A 21186-nucleotide genomic window follows, 5' to 3' on the forward strand; every position below is an offset into this window, starting at 1 on the left:
GTTTTGCAATTTCTTTCTTCTTTTTGAGGAAGATTAGCTCTGAGCTAACATCTGCCGCTAATCCTCCTCTTTTTGCTGAGGGAGACTGGCCCTGAGCTAACATCCATGCCCATCTTCCTCTACTTTATATGTGGGACACCTACCATAGCATGGTTTGCCAAGCGATGCCATGTCCGCACCTGGGATCTGAACCAGTGAACCCCAGGCTGCCAAAGCAGAACGTGCAAACTTAACTGCTGTGCCACTGGGCCGGCCCCTGCAATTTCTTTTTTAATAATAAAAATAACGTTTATTTCCATATATTAAAGCTTGAGAATAACTATACTAGAAGACATCATTCTTCATCAGTAGCTGATAAAGAATGAGTTTGGATTTCAGAGGCAGCGATTATTCTGTAGAAGATGAACAGAAAAATGAAAGAGTTAAGGCATAGATGGATGCAAGAACAAAACCACTATCAGTATAAGAAGCAACAGACCAGACTTTCTGGTATAGAGTAAGAGAAAGTGTGAAATGCCCATAAGGGGAATACAGACAATAGGCCAAGACCAATACAGACTGTCATGGTAGATAAAAGAGGAAGTATGATATTCTTTTGGATGAGCTGTACATCCTGGATAAAGCCCAGCAGGACGTGAGAAAGTAAGACAGAACAGAGGATAATTCTTTGCTGTGTAGGATGGCCCAAACCCTGCAGGGATATCTATCATCTCTGCTCTCAGTGAGTAGATGCCAATAGCATCTTCCAATTATTGTGACAGCCAAAATATCCCTGGTGAAAAATCATGGGCCTGCTCAATGCTTAAAATTCTAGATTAGCTTAAACGCAATTTCGTTACTTACTTAGGGACTTCTACACACAAGGTGAAGACAGCCATTTCTTTTCCCTTTTTCCAATGAAGTTCATCAGTACATCTGCTCACAGCACTTGGTTTCACTATGTAATGGCACAAGAATAGTGGGGTTGGCAAGGTGGCCAAAAGGGAGATGGGGGTTGAAGGGAGGAAAACAATTGAACAAGGGTGGGGGTCTGCTTTGCTGAGGTTTAGGTGCATCTGAATGGGGAGGGGGTGAGGGCAGTTAGTGACTTCACAGTTGAGAGGTAGGTTGCACTGACACTGTGGCTCCCTTTCCAGTACCCGAGACACTCCCATTCTCCATGCTACCATAGGCTGGAATCCCTGAACAATGAACACTAGAGGTCTGTAATAGTACTGCCTATAGAAGCGTCCTCCAGAGGCAGTCCATAACAGGGAAAGTGACATGCTTTGTTTGAAGGCTTCAGTCAGAAAGTCAATTCAAAAATATCTGATGCCTTCCCTCACAACAAGACCATGACCTCCTTGGCTGAGGGAGTCCTCCTCCATCACCTGGATGACCCCCACTCATGGCCTTTTCCCTTCCTTGGCCTGCTGATGAAAGGTGGCTTGCAGATCATGTTATGCAGCATGTAGCACCTCTCTGAACAGACCTATTGTTAGGGTGCTGATATGGAGCTCCTGGCCTGAAAGAATGTAGTGAGGTTGTGTCAATGAAAGGGAAAGGTCTCACCTATCCAGAGGTCTTCCTTCATAGTCCTGCCCACACTGGGGTCCTTCTCATCCCCACAGACAAAAGAACTCTAGTTAATTTGAGACAGATCAGAACTTTTTCCAATCCCACGAGCAGTCTTAGAGTCTGCCATGTCCCAAACCTATCCTACTGTTTCCCAAAGTGACTGCACCTTTTTGCAGTCCAGCAAGCAATATATGAGAGTCTCAATTTCTCCATATCCTTGCCAATACTTGTTATAGTCTGTCTTTTTGATTATAGCCATCCTAGTGGGTGTGATGTGAAGTTATATCTCATTAGAGTTTTGATTTGCAACTAACAACTAATGATGTGGCATTTTTCCTTGAGCTTATTGGCCATTTTTATATCTTCTTTGGAGAACTGTCTATTCAAACTCTTTTTCCCATTTTAAAATTGGGTTATTTGTCTTTTTGTTGTTGAGTTGTAAGAGTGCTTTATATATTCTGCATCTAGATCCTTATCACATAAATGACTTACAAATATTTTCTATCATCCTCTCGTTGTCTTTTCACTTTCTTGATAATATCCTTTGAAGTACAGGAGTTTTCAACTTTCATGAAGTCTAATTTATCTATTTTTTTCTTTGGTTGTTTATGCTTTGGGTGTCATATTAGGAAACTATTGCCCAATCCAATTTGAAAAATATTTGCACTTATGTTTTTAGCTCTTACATTTAGGCCTTTGCTCCATTTTAGTGTGTGTGTGTGTATGCATGTCTAGTGTGAGGTAGGGCTCCAAATTCATTCTTTTTTACTGTTGATATCCAAATGCTACAAGTTCCTGATGTTCTTACCAAGAATAGTGGTAGATTTTAATAAATTTAATAAAAAATAAATGCTTCTCTACTTGTATATCCTTAGGAAAGTTTCCAGAGACTTTAATTTTTTTTTAAAACCACTTTCACCAGTTAAATAGCTGTTTTGCTGGGGTGAGGATCCTTTGAGCTTCTCACACCACTACTGCAGAAATCCTCTTTAATATTTCTTGATTTATCAACTTGAAATATTAGGTATTGACTTCATTCTAAAATGATTTAGGTCTTTTACATTATCTTCTTCTCTTCTCACCTCTCAAGTCATATTACTCGTTTTTAGTTTCTTTATTGACTACCTTTGTTATTAGTATGCTTTTGTCAGTTAGGATGCTCTTGGTTGAAACTAACAGAAAATTTACTCAAACTGTCTTAGTCAATTAGTAAATTTAATATTTCATGTAACAGAAAAGCCAAAGGTAGAGTGGGCTTCAAACTTGGCGAACTCAAGTGCTTAAACAATGTTATCAAGACTGTGGTTAACACATCAAGGCTGTGGTTAAACAACGTCATCAAGATCCCATGCTCATTTCTTTCCTCAGTCTGCTGTCAAAAATCAAGGCTTCATGCTAAGCTGGTTCCCTGCTTCTCATAAGATGGCTGCCAGTAACTATCCCTGTTACACACTTTCCTGTTAATGTCCAATGGGGCAGAAAACGGCTTTTCCATCCATATCTCAAGAGTAAAGAAAAACTTTCTTCTTATCTCATTGGTCAGAAATGAACCACATGTCCAACTGTGAACTAATCCCTGGCAAAGGAGCTGAGGATGCAGTCTGCTACCCAGGAAGCTCCTGGTCTACGTTGAGAGAGTTGAACAGCTGAATAAAACTCAAGGTTATGTTAGGAAGAAGGATATAATGGATACTAATTAGCAACCAATAGCGTCTACTACAATTTGTTCTGTTTCTCTATCAACTTTGAACAGTGTATCTTGACTTCCATTAAAAAAATAGATACTAATGCCTTGTACTTTTTCTCTTACAGATCTTCTCCCACTTCAAGTTCTCAACTTCTAACAGTGTTAACAACTTTGTCAAGATCATACCCAACAGTATTAAGTAAGGTCACATAACTAGTGAATGTTATAGCTCAGGTTTAAAATCATTACTTTACTAAGCACACTCTATGGAATAAATCTGGGAGGGATTTCATTCTCTCTCTATCCACTGAGCTACTATAATAGAATTATGTTACCACCAACCCCTTATTCATTGGCCAAATATCTTTACTTCCTTTAGAAAATGACAGCTTTTCCACTTTAACGGTTGACAATAACCGTCCTCTGGTTTCTACACAATTGAAATGGTGACATTAGGTAGTTGAGAAGATTAACTCATTTGTTTAATAAATAACTCTCAGGGTTCAGTAAGGTTAACAAAATAGTCTAAGATTGGAAACTAACTTTCTCAAAATATCAACAAAAGCATCTGAAACCAGAAGAGGAAAACAATCTCACATACAATAGCAACAATGAAAATATATAGGCATAAAGCTAATATGAATTGTGCAGAGTCATTAGGAAGGGAATTACAGAAATTTAATGAGAAGTGATATAGCATAATAATCATTCGAGGTTATAACAACATTAATTAAAAATGCGAATTATCCCCAAATAACTTATAAGTTTAACCTACTTGTGAGTTATTAAAACATACAAGCTGGAATAATTATAAAAGTGAAGTAGTGGTATAGGACAAGATAGAAATATGAATGGAAAAGAACAGCTGCCAAGAAACACACATACGTTTTAGTAATTATTACTTTTTAAAGAAAGGCAATTGAATCAGCATAGGAAAAATGGATTGTTCAGCTAATGTTTAGGATAAATGCCTAGGGACATGGAAGAAAGGTACTCTATTCTTAACCAAACGATGTACTATAATAAATAGACTGAGGTTAAATATGGGGAAAAGAGGACAAAATGAAAACCTAAAATAAATATAGGTAAAGAGAATGTCTACATAATTCTGTAGTGGATAAAGCCTTTAATACCTAACTTTGAAGTTAGAAATAATAAAGGCAAAGGTTGCTATATGAGATACATAAAAACATAGAAGTTCTGCACATTCATAAAATACAATAAACTTAAAGTACAAATGGGAAAATGATTTGCCACATATGACAAAAGCTGACACTAATTTAAAGAAATACTCTTGTTAATAAACAAGAAAAAGATGAACACACTAAAAGAAAAATCAGCAAAGGGCATAGTAAGAGATTTAAAAAGGAACAAAAGGATAGTCCAGAATGTAGAGAAAATAAGCACTTGTATACCACTGCTTACAATAACTTTGCAACAAATACCCAGCCTTAAAACACACACAGGCTTTAACTACAATTCTATTTCTAGAAATCTACCACAAGGAAATACTCAGTGTGCAAATATTTATCCACATATATCATTAAATAAATAATAAACTTAATGTCCCATATTGACTCAAGTAGATCATGATATATCACAAGAATTTTAAGTAAAACAAAGCAAGCTATAAGTCTTATGTAAAATATGATCTCTTTTTTTGTAAAAAAGAAAAATGATTAAGTATATGTATATAAAATATTCTGGAAGGACACTCACTAAATATGGTCTTTAAATTGCAGCACTGTGGAGGATTTTGAGCTTATAATTTTATTTATATGTCTTGATTTTTCTATAACAAAATTTATTACTTATATAATTTTAAGTTATTTTTATAAGAAAACTAGACCATATTTTTTTGCTACTAGCAATGTTATTTTCCCTAATTTGTACTCTGATATTTCATCAACTTTTATCAAATAATACCATAAGGCACAATGGTAGAAAACCTTATACTGTATTTGCTCTGAGGATGTTTTTGAGGACATTGCCTACTCCGTCTCTCAATATGCCCTAGAGGAAAAATCACATAAAAAATTCCTTTTGAAGTGCCAAAAAAACTTTTGCTTACCTTTAGGAATTGGTATTATTTTTCATGGATCATGAGAATCATTTAACTGTGTACTTAATTTTACTTTTCCTTAGGTAGCCAGAATATTTAAAACCAAATACTTCATCTAAATGTAGTTACTATGGATGGCCATATAGCTTGTGTATCTGCCCATCCACCCTCATCTGGTCTTTATATTCCATTTCAATTAATAAATTTCCTTATCCTGCCTTTCATTGAATATATCTTTTAAAACACCACAAATTCTTTTGAGGTAGGGTATGAATAATTAAGTAGGATATTTCCATTACTATTATCAGCTTCTAAATGACAGTACACAACCAAATGCAGTCTCCATTGGAATAAGTATTCCCAAAATGATTTATTTTAGAAGAACTGATTTGGAAAATATGACATTGTTGTTTGATAAATGAACCAAGAGAGACTCGACTCATTATTGTTTTAAGATAATAACGAAAGCAATTCAAAACTCCTTATCAGCATTAAATTAGATCATGGAAGGCAGGGACAACATCTGTCTATCACTATGTACACCACCTAGATGCTTTGTATCAAAACAGGCTTTAGTGAATGCTTTCTTGCACAGATAGTCAGAGACAACACTAAGAAAAAGCTGTCTTTGGTGGCTCTTCTTTTGTTCACTCCAAAGCACCCAGCAAGGGATCTGGTATTAGAAAAGAAACTTTTTTTCCCCACTTCAATGTAAGCCAGAGAGAAACTTCCAGTAAGCTTCTGCCCTCTTAATGGAATTGCTTCCTTCCCTCTGGCCACCTCTTAGTCACTCTTCTCCATGAAGGGAAGAGTAATTTGCCTGGTGAGATTGCTGACAGCCTGGTGTCCCTGACCACATTTCTCTATTGGGTAGAGTCCCTATGCTTGGCATGTCCTTTCGTCTCCGGGTCTGTGCAAGCTCAGCGCAGTGATTTTGTGCTTCATTCTAGATGCACAAGGCAGATCAAAGAGGCATATCATTACTTTCTCTTCATTGTTTGATTACTGAGCCTGTAAACCAGGTTTGCGAGCCTTCACGCAGCTGGTTGCGTTAGAGTACTCGAAGCTTATTTTCATAATCTGATTCTTCCTTGCAGGTGGATCCTTGTATTTTCTTTCAGGGAATAAAAATGTGCCATGTGTTTTCTTCAGTTTTACTATCAATGAGGTACATACTTTGATTCTCATTTGGCTCTTCTATGGTTGAAGTGAGAAAGCAGAGAGAGAAATTTTTTCCCCTAAAATTTAGCACACAGTAGAGCACTCAATAAATATTAGCTCTGCCTATCTCTATTACTTTTTCCATTTTTCTTTAGCAGTTCTCTATGTTCTACATTCATTAGTTTTTCCTCTCCTCATTAGAATGTTTTAAATACTGTGTTATATTCCATCTTCACATGATACTTAGGAAAACAAATATTTCCTCCAATTTTACTTTCTTCTCGTTCAAGAAGGAAGACCTTAAGAATGGAAAGAAAGTTGAGAGGATTTGGAGTTTTGGAGAAAGGTATAATAGTTGTCCTCAGATATTTATGGATACATTCTCTGAGACTCCAGAGGAAATAACAATGGCCAAAGAATGAGTAGTAGTGGAAGGTGGCTAAAAGGAATAAATAACCAACAAGGTTGCTTCAAATTTTAATGAAACATTCTTAACACTGGAGATGTCCAAGTAAATACTGAACAACAACTAGTTAGGATATTTTAGAAAAGATCTCAGCATAGAGTATAAGATTAGAGATAAGGACCTATTCTCATTCATGATTCAATGATTTTAACACATTTCTAGGAGTTGGGCAAGCACTGTTTAATAAAGTGGAGAGTAACAAATTATGCTGTATATGATTTTCAATAACTCTCTCATAATAATTTATAAAGTACCTTTAGAACTGGAACAAAGAGGCAGACAGAATAATCAGGCAATATGTTAATGAAAGAGAACAGTTACCTGTCTGGAAAAAGACTCTGGAAATAATTGTCCGACACAGTGGGCAGGGAGTGCTTGCAGGATTGTCTTTGGCAAGAGTCCGTAAGCAGGGCTCACAAAAGATGTGGTGGCAAGGGTAACACATGTATGGGTTGAAATAAACATCCAGACACACTGCACAGATGTAGCTTTCCTTTTCTTCTATACATTCATTGTCATCATCTGTACTCATCTCATTATTCAAAGTCTGCAAAATATAAGAGAAACATTTTCCTTAGTTCAGTATGCGATTGATTCCTTGAGAAAGACAGACTGACTTTATATTTTGTTAAAATGAATAAAAATATTTATGAGAAGCACATACTATCTGTTTCTGTGACATATTCAAAGGGACAGAAATGCTACCCTGCAAAGTGAGAAGAAACTGAAAACATACGTGAAAAACTCAGAAGACTTAATTATTCTTTTTAGTATTTTTATATAATGCTAACTGCTAAAATATACCTAAACACATTAAGTATACCTGTATCGTTATTTAACCAGCCCTAGTTAAGTAAGCGTTAGATGTACCAGTCCCAGGATTATAGATTTCCCACGTATTCCACTCCCACCACAGCAAATAGGCTGATTGTCACAAGGTTATGGAGGCTTATCTGGGCATCTACATGTGATGAAAAGTGACAGCAAGAGAATATCATACTTCATCTTCACACTGTGCATTCAGCATTCTCTATTCTATACTTTGCACCTTTCTGGACCTCAAAGCTAAGAAAAGGCCAAAGCCTAAGGTATGTCAGGAAGTAGACAAGGCAAAGAAACTGTGACTCTGGGATGAGCCCTCCAGCTGAGAAACATGGTGAGCCCCTTCCCCCTCCCAAATGGAACAGTTAAGAAGGAGGCTATAAAGAGGTAGTTAGGAAAGAGGTAGCCAGAGGTTAGCAGCACAAGGTCAGGTAGCAGAATTCCTGTTACTTACCCCACAATTTCCTCATCTGTGACCATGCTGTGAGGATTAAAATGAGGTAAATTCATTTACTGCAGTGCCTAGCATCTAGTAAATATTCAATGAATGTTAGCCACAGCTATCCTCCTCCCCTTCTCCCCAACTCCTTCTCCCTGTCCTTCTTTGCAGATCCTGTAGTTTTTCCTAGAGCCTTGAGAAACATTTCCTCAAACCAGGCCTGGACTCAGTCCCCTGAGGCATAATGAGAATCTACATCATGTAATCTTTTCTCCTCACTTTGATGTTTGTGAAAAATGGAGATCAATGATCAATATTTGAGTGGGCCTTGGGTTTGATAAATATTTGTAAGTTACACGAAATGTAAAAGTTATGTAAATGAGGCAAACAGAGCCTTGAGAATACAGAAAAACCTTTCTATTGGATAAAATTATTTGATTTAGCCAGATGGCTTTGCTTCCCCTCTGCCAGCCTCTTTCTGCCACTTGTTGGTAATTTCTCTTTCCTAAAGGACATATTTGAGTCTTTAGTCCATTTATTTTTAACTGGGTTTTTGGATTTTTCTTATAGACCTGTAAGCGTTTTTACTAATCTATTTTTTGTTGTTACCAGTTAAACACGTTGCAACTATTTTCTTCCTTTCCTCTGGTTTGCTTTTCACTCTTTTCATGGTGTCTTTTGATGAAATGAAGTCCTAATTTTATTTATCTATTTATTTATTTTTTTGGTGAGGAAGATTGTTCCTGAGCTAACGTTCTGTGCCAATTTTCCTCTATTTTGTATGTAGGATGCTTCCATAGCACGGCTTGATGAGCAGTGTGTAGGTCTGCACTCAGGTTCTGAACCCACAAATCCCAGGTTGCTCAAGCAGAGCACATGAACTTAACCACGACATCACCAGGCTGGCCCCTGACGTTCTTAATTTTAAAGAACATTTTTCCTTTATGGTTAGTACTTTTTGTGTCTTATTTAAGAACTCTTACCCTTTTCCAAAGTCTTAAGATAGCATTATTTTGTATTTCATAATATTTGGTAATCCTATAATCTACCTGAAATTGATTTTCATGCATGGTGTACATTAGGGGTAAATTTCATTTTTATTCTTTATGTACTTACTAATTGGTATAACCCACTTACTGCAAAGACTTTCCTTTTCTCCACTGCTCTGAAGTGCCACAGTGGTAATTAAGAGGCCAAACATACATGGGTTGGCTTCTGAGGCCTTTATTTTGTTCCATTAGTTAACTGTGTATTCCTATGCCATAACTACAATCTCTTACTACAGCTTTATAATAAGCCTCAATATCGGGCAGAGGACATTCTTTCATCTTGTTATTATTCAAGAGTGTCTTGAGCCAGCCCTGATGGTCGAGCATTTAAAGTTTGGTGCACTCTGCTTTGGTGGCCCGGGTTCAGTTCCTGGGAGTGGAACCACACCACTCGTCTGTCAGTAGCCATGCTATGGTGGCAGCTCAAGTAGAAGAACTAGAAGGACTTACAACTAGAATATACAACTATGTACTGGGGCTTTGGGGAGAGAAAGAACCTGGCTTCTGCTCTCAATACTCTGCTGAAACCACTTTTGTATAAGTCACTAACAACCTAGCCGAATCTAGGATGCTTTCCTGACCTATCTTCTTTAATCTTCCAGCAGTATTTCCTAAGTAGACCAGGACTTCTTTCTTGCCACCTACTTAATGCCGCCTTCTTACATTTGGAATAAGATCAGACTCCTTACAATGGTCTACAGAACTCTATATGATCCAGTTCCAGCTTTAATTTTTTTTTAATTTTTATCCTCAATATTTAGCTATTCTCCAATTCACTGGTTTTCCAGCTCAACAAATGCACCAAACACTTTCTTGCCTTTTGGGCCTCGAGACAAAATACTTCCCTTCTCCTAAAAAGCCCTTACTCCATGTGGTTGATTACAAAATAGATAAAATTCTTCCTATCTCTGTATGTGCACCCGTACGCATTCCATCAAGATGGGGAGATTATTTTTCCGCCCTCTGAATTTGGGATCTGCCATGTGACTTGCTTTGGCCAATGAATCATCAGTAAACATGATACAAATAGAGATTCCCTTGCTATTCTTGGGAACACTGAGTCCACTACCATGTGGACAAGCCTAGGAAGGCCTGCTTGATGATAAGTGACATATGGTCCAGTTACCTCCATTGTGAGTATAAGATTATATATGCTGACAACAAGCCACCCACCAGACGTGTGAGGAGAGCCAACAATCATCAGCTAACTGCAAATGTACAAGTGAGCCCAGGTAATACCACTTGGATCAGAGATAAGCCATCACAGCTGAGCCCAGGCCAAACCGCCAACCCAGAAAAATGTGAGTGAATATTGGCGTTTCAAATTTTAGGGTGATTGGTTAAATAACAAAAGTTAATCGACACATCCTTTTCTACACATGGCTAGTTTCACCACATTCTTAAAATCAGTTTAAATATCAACTTCCCAAAAGGATTTCACTGCTATTCTATCTAAAGTTATTCTCTCTCACTGCTACTTGTTTTTTCACTTTATAGCTCTTAATAATAATTTTATTCACCTATTTTTTCTATTTCTCCCAATAGAATGTTAAGATACATAAAAGGAAATATATAATAATGCATTATATATTATATAAAATATATATATATATTTTTGCTGAATTAATTAATTGATAGCTTGTTTTAAAGTTGATACTAAAGTAGATTCTGATTATGGGTGCTCCCATCCTCAAATTGCTCATAGGTCCAGCTTGTAAAACATTATATTGATTTGTATATTCCTGTGGGTATCTCTGTCAAGTGTTCTTAAGTATTCTGGTGGCCTTTTGGATATTTCCAGCTGGATAACAAGCATTCTGTGAAATTCCAGAAAATATATATGTACAAATTTTAACACAGAGAAGATACGAAGTAAATGTCCCTTACCAACAGAAAGCTTGCAGCTATGATTGGAACAATAATAAAGAGAAATCTGCTGGAAAGGCAACAAGATCTATCTGTCTCTCCTGAACTTAGAAGATTCCTGAAAAATGAAAGCTATAAGTGGATAATTAGTACTGAATTGGGCACCCCAGACAAAAAACATGTTTGGATCTAGATGCTTACTTACTTGAATTTTATTTCATAGTGTCAACATATTTTGTTTATACTAGACTCTCTGGATTGTGCCTTGAGATTTGAACTAATTAACCTCAAAGAAACCCAGGGCATAAAAAGAAAAATTTGTGGAACCTTTTAGAGCATTCCAAATTGTAGTCCAAATATTTGTGCAGAATTCTATTTCTATGAAGTACTTTATCCCTACATACATAACAAAAATGACTAGATGTCATTAAAACATACATCAAAGAAATAAAATATTCGCTATTTAAAAATACAATAATATTTTGCAAATAAACCTGAAGATGGAAGTTTGAAAATAGAAAATGAGTTTGGAACTATTCATCTATTATTTGAGCTAAGTGAATCAATCCACAAAATGGAAATAACATATGTAAAGACCTTGAGGATCACTATGTTTTAAGGGATTATAAAGGTTTAAGAGTTCTCATTAATTCAGAAAACTGCACATAGCAGGTAACAAAATCTTTTATGCAAGAAGACAACAAATTACCTCAAGGATAGAACTCCACTGAGTTTTTCTCCAAATTGGAGAGATGCAGTGTTGTATAATAGTAATTCCGCTGTTGGATGGATAGTTACATTTTAAAAATTAATTACTCATTAATACATCAATGTCAATCTGGAAGGAGATTTTTAATAACTGTGCCTATGAACTCATCTTCATCTCCTCAATAAGATCCAAAAAATTCTTATCAGAAATGTGGGGGAGAGACAGGAAAGATTAAGTTAAGAACAACCAAAATCCTTTTGAAACAAAGTATGCCATCAGCAAATAATATAAAAATGTGAACTGGGCTGCACCAGATGGCAGAGTCAAGTTTAAAAAAAATCTCAATAGGTCCCTGGGCTGAAATCAAGATTGAATTTAACAGGGATAAGGATAAATCCTTCATTTAAGACTCTAAAATAGACTGCAACATATAGAAGATGAATGAAACTTGGCTGAAAGTAATTAATGTAAAGAAGAGCTAGGGATTTTAACTGACTAGAAGCTCAATTATGATGTGGTTACTTAAAAAGCAAATGACACTTGAACTGCAATATAGTGAGGTTTTGTGTGCCTACTATTGTATAATGATCACACTGTATTTCTAGCTACTTTGAGGGATGTAGACAAACTAGAGTTATCCATAGAAACACACAGAGGGCCAGGGCAGCATGAGTTGTGGAACTACTTCATATGAAGTACTGTTAAAAGACTGAGGATATTCATTCAGAAAAATATTAAGAGGCTACGAGATAAGCATGTTCAAGTATTTGTGTGAGAGAGATCATAATTTTCCTCTGTGTAGTTCTCATGATCTAAAAATGAATGGATGTTATGAGAAGTCAGATTTTGACTAAAATAGATTATAAATGAAATACCTATTCATAAACCAAATGGGTGTGAGCACAGAATAATGTGTTCACTCTTACACAGTACATTCACCATTGAGCTGAACATTTATCTTGTCCCGTAGCAAATACTTCAGGACTCAGAAATAAGATGATGAAAGTTGTACGTATTAACTAATTTTGTCAATACACAAGCCTTATGAAATAGGTACTATTATTATCATCATTTTTCAGATCAAAAGAAACTGAGATATAGAGAGCTCACTTACTCACACTACTAGTGGTGAAGCTGAGATTTCAACCCAGCCAGTCTGGATCTGGAACAACACTCTTCATCACCACATTCTTAAGTTAGTTAATACACTTGAAATACTACCAGCAAATAATAAATGTTAACTGATAACGATAATGATGTAGGTTAAAAGAAAAAGGCAAGATTAGATAGGATCTACAGGGAAGTTAGAAATATCAAGGAACCATTATCATAATCAGCAAATGAATATAAGGGGTCCTCAATTGTCCAACTGCTTTGGCCCCACAGAAATTATTGTATAAAATCAACTAAATAGACTCAGTCTCTCCAGCTCCTTTACAGGGGCTTCTAGGCAAAGAAAAGGAGATAATAAACTGATAAATAACACAAAGCAAATAAGGTTTAAAAAATCAAATTAGTATAAAAATTAATAGACCAGGAAATTTTATTAATAACAATCACAAGAAAGCAGCAGTGACATTTAGCTCATTTACAATTATTGTGATTTGGCTTTATTTCTCCATCTTATCTTTTTCAAGAAATGACAGTAGGACAGTGGTTAAAAGCAAGACTCCAGAGCCAGTCTATGTGGGCTCTGCCACTACTGCCTGTGTGACCTTATGCAAGTTACTTAACTCCTCAGGGTCCCACTTTCCTCATTTGTAAAGTGGGGATACTAACAATACCTAGCTCATAGAGTTGTTGGAAGAATTAAAAGACAATATATATATAAAGCATTCAGAACAGTACCTGGAATATAAAAAGTGCTATATAAGTGTTTGCTGCTATTACATTCTTCTAATAATTATTTCGATTCTTCTAATAATTATTAACTTTTAACAAAAAATAGTTGAAATTTAGTATCTATAATCTCCCCCTTCTGAACAAGACCTAGAATTTTACTCCCCACCCAAAAACAAAAACTGCTCATATTTTATCAAATTCATCTGAATTTTATTTTTAAAATGTTAGCAATTGTTTAAATATACTATGGCTCTACTTTGTCAAGATACCTTCTTTAAAACAATTAATCTATATTTAGTTTAAACTATGTTTTAATTTTCTGCTTATTTTTATTCTTTGGCTTGTTTAACATTTTTTTCTGGTATCCTTTACCGTCCTCTCTCTTGAATTCCTTTTTTGTTTTACTGTTGTATATCCCTGAGAATCTTTTTTCAGGAAATGTATGTGGGTGGTAAACTGTATGTTCTTGCATGTATGAAGCTCCTTTTATTTTCTCTTCATATTTGAGTTCTATTTGAGCAAATTCTAGACAGAAAGTTATTTCACTCAGAACTTTGAAGACAGTGATCCACTGTTTTGTAGCCTCTATCATTGAATATGAAAAAGATGATATCAATCTTATTTCTGTTTCTTTTCTTGCTGGAGGTCTTTACAACTTTCTCTCTTGTCCTCAGGTGTGAAAAATTCAACCAGTTATGTGTCTTTATAGTTACTCCCGTTCAGTACTCAGGAGTCCCTTTCAATCTGAAGATGCAAGTCTTTCTGAAACCCAAGGGCAATTTCATTTTTTTCCCTAATTAATCACTGCTTTCTATTATCTCTGCTCCTATTTTTATAATTCCTACTACACAAAGATTGAATTTCTTGGATCTATCTTACGTGGTTCAATTTTCTTTTACTATTTTCTATCGCTCTATGTTATGCTATGTTCTGGGAGAATTTCTCAATGTTATCTTCCAAGACACAAAATCATTCATTCTTTGACTAAACAAATACTCACTGAGTGCCTACTAAGGTTCTGACACCATTCTAGGTGCTGGTTATAAAGCAGTGAATTAACGTAAAATCCACCCCTTCAGGAAGCTTGATTTCTAGGCTTACATTTTACCTCATGCTGTTACACAACCTTCATGCATGCTATTTTTTTTTAAATTTTAGCAATCATGTTTTTAATTTTCATGAATGCTTTCTTATCCTCTGATTGCTCATTTTTTCTAATAGTAGACTATTCTTACCTTCAAGATATAATATCTTCTTGACTATCTTAGGATAATATTTAGAATATTGATATTATCCCTTTCTTTCCTGGATATATCTCTTTCCTCTGGGGTCAGCTTTTCTGTTTATCTTTCATATTATTGGTACTCCTCAAAAGTCTGACAATACTTCTTCATAGGTACAGACATTTTGTTTTTTCCAGAGCAGTTTTAAGTTTACAGAAAAACAGTACAGAAAATACAGAGATTTCCCATATATCCCCTCCCACTACACACACACACAAGGTTCCACCTATTATTAGCATTTGCTTTTACAATTGATGAACCAATATTGATACATTACTATTACATGAAGTCCATAGCTTACAAGAGGGTTCACTCTTGGTTCTGTACATTCTATAAGTTTTCACAAATGCATAATGTCATGTATCCAGAATTAGTCTCACACAGAATAGTTTTACTGCCCTAAAAATCTCCTGTGCTCCACCTATTCATCCTTCTCACCCTCCTCCCAATCCCTGTCAACTACTGATCTGTATATAGTTTTCCTTTTCCAGACGTCATACAGTAGGAATTATATAGGATGTAGGCTTTTCAGATTGGCTTCTTTCACTTAGCAATATGCATTCAAGATTCCTCCTAATTAATTTTTGATCTTGAAATTACCCCAGGTATCTAATAGGACATGCTCCAGGTATCTAATGGGACATGCTCTTAACTCATCAGTTTTTTTCTTGGGCCTTTTTTTTTTTGTAAAAAATAACTAATTTGCTTCATTTTCTAAATAAATGCAAACTCAGTTGCTTTCTACCTTCTAGAAACTCCTGAAAGATTCTGGTCCACTGATTGTATGCTGTCTTGTTTCCCAGCAGTGTTACATATTTATTCTTTTAAAAATATACTTTTTTCAATGTCTATTTCCTTTAAAATTATCAGTTGAAATTAATATTATATCTTTCACTAAAAATTGTCTCTAAGGAAGTGGTGAGTATAATTAAAATAAGTAAAAATTTTCACTTAAATTATGTATGTATGTGTATATTTGTATATTCTACCATGCACAGGGAAAAAAATACAATTTCCACTAAGAATGGCCTTGATGAAGCAGGAAAATATTAATTTTTATTCAGTCTTCACCCTTGAATATATATCTTTTAATACAGCATGTGACAGACATGCGCAAGTGCATACAAAGCACTTCTGCTGCATACCAAAGCATAATGGTTATTTAGAGAAAAAGTACCTTTATTAACGTTTGAGTTGTCAGCTGGACTAGCTGCTTTTTCCATGGAATACCTTTTTTATGTAGAAGAACAACTGTCAGACAAACTGATTATTCAGGCTGGGTTATTTGGCAGACATTTTCACAAAAAATGAACAAAGTAAATCTGTCACTTCAAGGGAAACAACTGACAGTATCTGTTGCCAATCAAAATGATAAAATTTGAGCTTTCAAGCAAACATTAGAATTTTGGATAACTTGTATTTGCTTACAGCATCCAAATACTCACAGACTTTTCTGAAGAGAATGGTAGTGATATTAACAATTTTTTTTGATATTGCATAATGAAATGAGTCAACATTTATAAGAGCTGCATAACTAAGTGAACCAGCAGTTTCCAAATGTCTAATGCTTGATATTACAAAATCATGCATGAGTTAATGAATCACTCAAAGTGCAAAGACAGACAACTGATTTTAATATAATGGAGTATTTAAAGTTCATATCAGGTGTCAGATTCCACACTGCAACTAGCCTTTAATAATCTATCACTTGTCAAGTTTTGGTGTAGTATCAAAGACAACTATGCAAAATTATCTTGAAAAGCTGTTATAATATTATTCCCTTTTCTGACTACATCTCTGGCTGGATTTTCTTCATATACTTCAACCAAAACAATATATAGCAACAAACTGCATGCAGATGCAGATGTGAGAATACATGTCTTCTATTAAGCCAAATACTAAAGAAATTTGCAAAAATGCAAAACAATGCCATCCTTATCAATTTTTTTGTTTTGAAAATGTTATTTTTTTATAAAATACATATTAGCATATAATGGTTTACTATTAGTTTTATGTAAATTAATAAATATTTTAAATTTTTTCAATGTTAATTATAATAGGGTAAATATCTATAATCCATATACACAAAAGCTCTGGGTTTTTCAATAATTTTTAAGATTTTTAGAGGGATCTTGAGATCAAAAAGTGTGAGAACTGATACACTAGTATATAGAAAGAAGAGGTGATTTGGGCTCTAGGCATATATTAGATACTGTATTAAAGTATGTAAGTATTTAATGAATTGTCGATTTTGTCCATAATCTCACCACTGATAATACTAAACAAGATAATTTAGGGGGAAAAAATACAGTGTGGGCTCTAAATTATGATAAGTTTTCATCTATCTGGGATCCAAAGAAAGAAAGGCTCAAAGAGGTAGAAAAAAATGTTCCATGGTGTAGATTTTAGAGGTACGGACGGGGGAGGAAAAATATTTAGCAGTTACTTGAAAAAGCCACACCTAGATATCATAATATCAACAGAGAGATCCATCAGCTTTATATATATAGTTCTGTTATATGATAAATAACTTCATTTAAAATGAAAAGCAAGAGCTACTATAAAACCCTAAGGTGGCCTCTAAAGCATCAAGGAAAGATCAAATAATCTTCAATACTGTTTTAGTTATTTTTTTTTACATTCTAATTATTTGAAAATTGGCGATTGATATGGGGTTGCTAAATACGAACATTCAGCTAAGCAGCACATCTCATTAATAAGCCATTCTAGAGACTGATAACTACTATATCCGAATTGTTTTTTACATCAATTATTTTGCAAGACAGAAATACAGCTTTAGATTAGAGTTAGGTCTAGGGATCCATGTCAAAAGTATCTAGTTGTCCTGTTCTGAGTGCTTGTTTTACTTAAAAGAAAAGTCTGAAATAACATCCCAAGGTCTAGAGTGTGTGTTAGTAGTTAGTAGCTACAAAAGAAACCGACCAGATCCCTGCACTCTGTGGTAAAGGGAAAACAGCATTCACGGGGCCTCAAATGAACTCGGGGCTGTGCAATCCAAAAGGTTGAGTGAGAATTTCCTAGTATTTATTCCTGTAATCCACCAGCAAAACCATGGAAAGGAAGGGACTAAATGAAGACTTTACATGCCTCTGAGAGCTCCCCAAGGCTGGCTTGGTGTATTTTTTCACAGTCACCATCATACTTTTCTGGATGTTTGCAGGTTAATTTAGTATTGCCAAGGCCATCAGACACAGAGTTATTAAGAGACCATTTATTCTTTATGTTGCTTGATTAATCCCTTCAGGGCCCCTCTCTCTGTACTGACGAAACTGCTACCTATTGAGACACATGTGTAAAACAGAAAATTCTGAAGAAGTATATACTGTCATTTCTCCTATACTGGCCACTGGAAGAATTAGATTTATCCCATTAAAAGCTCTGAGGAACGCAACTCTACACAGATTATTTGCTCTCCTAATAAAGATGAATATTAAACGAAAATAATAATCTTTTTACTTATGAAATAAGTAAGCTAAATAAAGGGAAAAACTAAGGAAATAGTCCTTACCTTGAAAGAACTAAAAATGACTCGCATTCACAGTAAACAAGTGCAGAAGTTCAGACTGGGATTTATAAGTTCCTGCAAATTACTCTGGTTTGGGGACTAAAAGCAATTAATTAGAATAGAAACCCTTTTTCTCCAGCAAAACTGAAAGAATCTATTTCTGCCATTTTTGGCTCTCTTTAGAGGACATATGTGGCTCTAAAATATACTGCTTTTTATGAAAAAACTTATGACTTATGTTATAGGTAAGTTATACTGCCCACCACCCTCATTTCTGGCATTTGAAATAAAATGCTTGTAATATTTGACTGTCACTATTTGCAAAAATAATCTTTTTTTGCTTTGAAAACCAAGGATGTGCTAGCAGTTATTTTAAAAATACTATCTGTTTTGCATAAGTTATTAGATCTTTGTAAAACGATTAACGATGGAGTGTGTGTTCTATGCATATTTTTGCAAAAACACACATTTAACAATCACATATACTAGAAAAATTACTATCCTGTCTAAAATTAAAGGAAGAGTGTTTCACTATCCTATGTATAACACTTCTAACACATAGTTACTTCCTGAAAGTTTTCACTTCATTTAGAAAGTCTTCTGCCATATTTACTTAAGGCAAGAGAATGGGAATTCCAGGTCATTTGTTAGATCCAAAAGGAAAATATCAAGAAATTATGTCTTTATTTATGCTTATAGTTGCTGACACACAACTACGTCATTAAAAGACACTAGTTACCATGTCCTTAAAGACTACAAAATGCAAATACCATGCTATGGAAGACATTTTACTTAGTCTTAATGTTGGAGTGTGTGTGTGGCTTTCCTTTTGTCTGTTCTTTTTAGCTTGGCTGTAATTGTCCATCTGCTTTATCTACCTTTTTCTCTGAGTGTGTCTCTGTGTACCTTCTGTGTCTATTACCAGCTATTTTTTGACATATAATTTACATCCCTAAAATTCACCATTTTAAAGTGTACAATTTCATGGTTTTTCAGTATATTCACAGGGTTATGCAACCATCACCACTACTTGATTCCAGAAAATTTTTATCACTCCAAAAAGAAACTCCATACCTATTATCAGTCACTCTCTATTTCCCACTCCCCCCAGCCTCTGGCGACTACAAATTTACTTTCCGTCTCTACTGATTTGCCCATTCTGGATATTTTATATCAATGGAATGATACAATACATATCCTTTTGTGTCTGGCTTTTTTCACTTAATGTTATCAACTTTTATCAATGTTATAGAATGTATCAGTACTTAATTCTTTTTTATGACTGAATAATATTCCACAGTAAGGATATAACACATTTTGTTTATTGTTACTGACTTTTTGTATATATATCTCTGTCAATGTCCTTTCAGTCAGGGTGTTTCCAAAGATTTTCTCCTGCACCTTCTACCTCCCTAGGTGAGCACACCCTTTCTCATTGTCCTCAGTATCTAATACCTTCATGGTGATGCCACCAAATCTCTAATCTTATCTTCTGAACTCTTCTGAACTCCACATCCAAACTTATAACTGCTTTTTGGAAATCACCATACGAGAGCTCCAATCTTAACATATTCTAAACTGAATTCACTTCTCCCCCAGATTTGAGTCCTCTTCCTCACCTCCCATATCCAATCCTTCAAATTGTAGTTCTTCAACTGTTGCAATGTCCCCCTTTACTTCCCTAACCATGACTCCTTTTATTTTCATTCTACGTCCTAATTCAGGTTTTTATCTCTGTATATTCACTTAACAAATATTTGTTGAGCACCTACTATGTACCAGGCACTGTCCTAGGCTCTAAGGATACAACATAGAGCTTTTGAGCTAGTGGAGGAGAATAAAAGGGTGCTGATAAAGCATAAAATAGAGGAAGTCAAATTAGTCTGGGGTGCAGAAAGTCTTCTTTGAGGAAGTGGCATTTAAGACAAAATCTTTTAGAAATCTCTTTGCTACAATTGACAGAAAACCCAACTCAAAGTGGCTCAAAAGTTAAAATGGAATTTAGTGCTACAAGTAAGTGAAAAATCCAGGAAAATCTAGCTTTAGGCAAGAATCGACTCGGTACCCTAAATGACAGCTCTAAGAACCTGAATTTTTTTGGCTTTGCTATCTGTGACAACAGTTTTATCCTTAGGCCCAAAAGCTTCATTATTTCCCTTGTGCCCCAAATGGCTCTGGCAGCTTTAAGTATTACAGACATACAACTTCACACTATCCAAAAAAAGAGAGATCTCTTCCAGTAGCTCTTCTACAATCTCATATTTATTCTCTTTCATTGATCTCTTCCAGTAGCTCTTCTACAATCTCATATTTATTCTCTTTCATTGGCCTTAAGAGGATCCTTTGTTTGCCCATCCTTACACAAATCACTATCCTCAGGGAGATGACAGACATTGAATCACTTAAGCCAACAGGGCACATGGTTACTGTTGTAAATGGGAGAAAAGTGAATTTCCTAATGGAAAATCAAGAAATTGTCAGCAGAAGATGGTATGCTGGATGGAATGGATGCTGGAGATGTTTCCCCAAATGCATCCATTAAACCAGACCATATAAGATCTGAATGGTGTGTAGGAATTAGGGGAAGAAAAAAGGGGAAAGAGCATTTCAAGAAGAAAGAACAGCTTATATAAAACTCCCAAAAGCAGTAAGGAGCAACTGAGAAAGAGAAAGGATAGTCTGGTTAGATGAAGACGAAGCAGGAAAGAGAGAAAACG

The 21186-nt window shown here is 35.3% G+C and overlaps 1 protein-coding gene across 29 annotated transcripts in view; it reads right to left on the reverse strand.

The window, feature by feature from the left end:
• RNF180 (ring finger protein 180) overlaps positions 1–21186 on the reverse strand; it is a 276981-nt gene that overhangs the window by 45072 nt on the left and 210723 nt on the right. For all 29 annotated transcript variants that reach the window (XM_070587474.1, XM_070587482.1, XM_070587472.1 and 26 more), the window contains one exon: positions 7255–7480. In XM_070587474.1, coding sequence (XP_070443575.1) covers positions 7255–7480 — 226 coding nt within the window. The remainder of the gene's footprint in view (positions 1–7254; positions 7481–21186) is intronic.

This window comes from Equus przewalskii, chromosome 20 (genome assembly GCF_037783145.1).
Source record: "Equus przewalskii isolate Varuska chromosome 20, EquPr2, whole genome shotgun sequence".
NCBI lineage: Eukaryota > Metazoa > Chordata > Mammalia > Perissodactyla > Equidae > Equus > Equus przewalskii.